Here is a 2500-nt window from a genome sequence, read left to right as displayed (position 1 = left end):
TCCACGGCTCAAAGAAAAGTATCAACAATATGCATTTGCTGATTATGTGCGCAGTCACCCACAGTTACGTTTCTGCCCTGGACCTAACTGTAATATTGTAGTGCAGGCCAAGGAAAGTCGGGCAAAGCGTGTTAAGTGTACGGCCTGCAAGACTCAGTTTTGGTAAGGAATATACTCATTAGTCTTTATTTATTTTATTATTTATCAGTAACTATATACTTTCTTGACATTTGTTTTCCTATTATCTGTAAGAAATCTCTAACCTTTCATTCCCATGATCTTATTACCATATACTTAAAGCTAAGATAAAAACAAATTTAAATATTTGGATAGGATATGTGTTTTACTTGATCTTGTAGGCTACTAAATTTATGACTATTATATCTTAATCAACATTTTTTTTTTATGCATTTCATTACAACTTTTTCAGGTCATTATATATGTTGAAGTAAGAGTGATGTCAGACCAGAATAATCAATCTAGACAGAATACATATTTACATCCTATTATCTGCCATTTTTTTCAGTTATAAATGTGGATCAGACTATCATGCCCCAACAGACTGTGAGACCATCAAGAAATGGTTGACTAAATGTGCTGATGATAGTGAAACGGCAAATTACATCAGTGCACATACCAAAGATGTTAGTAGAGAAACAGGAAATTTTGTATTTACATATCTGGTGTGGTTTGTATAGATTTTGAAGTAGTTATTGTGGAATTGAAAATCTTTTTCTGATATATGATTGTTGAAATTTATTTGAAAAGTAATATTTTTTTATTCATCACTACAGTGCCCCAAGTGCCACATCTGTATTGAAAAGAATGGTGGATGCAACCACATGCAGTGTTATAATTGCAAGCATGACTTCTGCTGGATGTGTTTAGGCTGCTGGAAAGCACATGGTTCAGAATATTATGAATGTTCCCGCTACAAGGAGAACCCCAATATTGCCCATGAGTCTGCTCATGCCCAAGCAAGGGAAGCCCTGAAGAAGTATCTCCATTACTATGAGAGGGTGAGTGATTCTGGGAGACCTACTGTAATGAGTCAGTAACCTTTGGTTGATGTGTCATGGTTAATAGTACCAACTTCTATATGAGAGATGCCTATTTAATTTTATTTAAGAACTTTATTAAGATTTATTCTTTTTTGAAGGTATACTTAAAGATAATATTTTTAAACTTGTCTGAACTGAATATGCCATATATTCATTATTCTTATTTCATATCTTATTCCAGTGGGAAAATCATAGTAAATCCTTAAAGCTTGAGGAAGAAACGTTAGCAAAAATTCGTGAGAGGATCCAGAACAAGGTGATGGCAGGCACAGGCACTTGGATTGATTGGCAGTACCTTCTAGATGCTGCAGCTCTCCTTGCAAGATGTCGATATACCCTCCAGAACACATATCCCTTTGCTTATTATCTTGAGTCTGGACCCAGGAAAGATCTGGTAAGTATATGTGTATATTTTGATAAATAATTCAAAACTGTTATTGCACTTATTAAATGGTGAGCCTAACCATAATTTGTGTCAAATGTAATGGTAGAGAGGAATGGAGAGGTGCTCCTACCCTTCCTTCTATTAAACCAAGTTGGGGAAGCTCACTCTATGCATTAGTGAATAAGTAAAAAGATTATCAGGGAAATTAGTAGAAGGGAAAATTATTACATTTTCCTTCCTGTTAAAATTGATTGAAAACAAAAATTGATATCAGCTAAAGTAACACCCAGTAATCCCTCTTTCTTCAATGAAATGATTTATATGAATTCCTATTGACAGTTTGAATACCAGCAAGCTCAACTAGAAGCAGAGATTGAAAACCTCTCATGGAAGATTGAACGAGCAGAGATGACTGACCGGGGTGACTTGGAGAACCAGATGGACATTGTTGAGAAACGAAGAACTACCCTCCTTACCGACTTCCTACAAGTATGATGTGGGCTGCCCAGATAGCTAGCAGTCTTTCTCTCCTGTGGCTCCCAATTGCAGAAATACTTCCAGTTTGCATACTAGACTTGTTGCACAGAGGTTGGAGTTCTTCGATGGTTTCATTGATGGCCTCCCGTCCCGAAGAGTACATGGATTGGTCAAGCGATTTCTGCGTATCTGTATCTCATTAGTCCTTAATAATTTTGAAGCTTTAGTCGGAGTGGATGTTTGTGTTAAGCCTGGTATTTATGTTTGTGACAATGTACATATTTTTTTAGGTAAAGTCACGAAATATGGTACATAGTAAGACTAGTGAATGGATGCTGAATGCCTTGTAGCTGGGTAGAAGTGATACCTGCCAATTTGCTCTTAAAATGTTTTGCCTTTCTTAAAGTATATTTTTTCCAACTGTTTGCAAATGCTTTCAACCTCATCTGGACAGTGAATATATATTTAACATGAGATAGAAAATATAGTAATATAATTGGCTTAATTTGATGATAATGAAGAGAACTTTATCTCCTTAAGATATTAAAGATAACAATGTTTTTTATGTTTGGCAGAT

At 35.5% G+C, this 2500-nt stretch overlaps 1 protein-coding gene across 1 annotated transcript in view; it reads left to right on the top strand.

Moving 5' to 3' along the window:
- Positions 1-2500, top strand: part of ari-2 (E3 ubiquitin-protein ligase ari-2) — a 10381-nt gene that overhangs the window by 6776 nt on the left and 1105 nt on the right. Inside the window, exons 4-8 of the mRNA XM_043018953.2 lie at positions 1-162; positions 527-644; positions 795-1019; positions 1243-1455; positions 1786-2500. The exon at positions 1-162 is cut by the window's left edge and continues 70 nt beyond it; the exon at positions 1786-2500 is cut by the window's right edge and continues 1105 nt beyond it. Coding sequence (XP_042874887.1) covers positions 1-162; positions 527-644; positions 795-1019; positions 1243-1455; positions 1786-1941 — 874 coding nt within the window. The 3' untranslated portion in view covers positions 1942-2500. The remainder of the gene's footprint in view (positions 163-526; positions 645-794; positions 1020-1242; positions 1456-1785) is intronic.

The sequence above is a fragment of the Penaeus japonicus genome, unplaced genomic scaffold, assembly GCF_977035675.1.
Source record: "Penaeus japonicus unplaced genomic scaffold, GWHDUDI00000001_assembly GWHDUDI00000004, whole genome shotgun sequence".
In the NCBI taxonomy this organism is placed as follows: Eukaryota; Metazoa; Arthropoda; class Malacostraca; order Decapoda; family Penaeidae; genus Penaeus; species Penaeus japonicus.
This window is presented reverse-complemented; position numbering and strand designations above follow the sequence as displayed.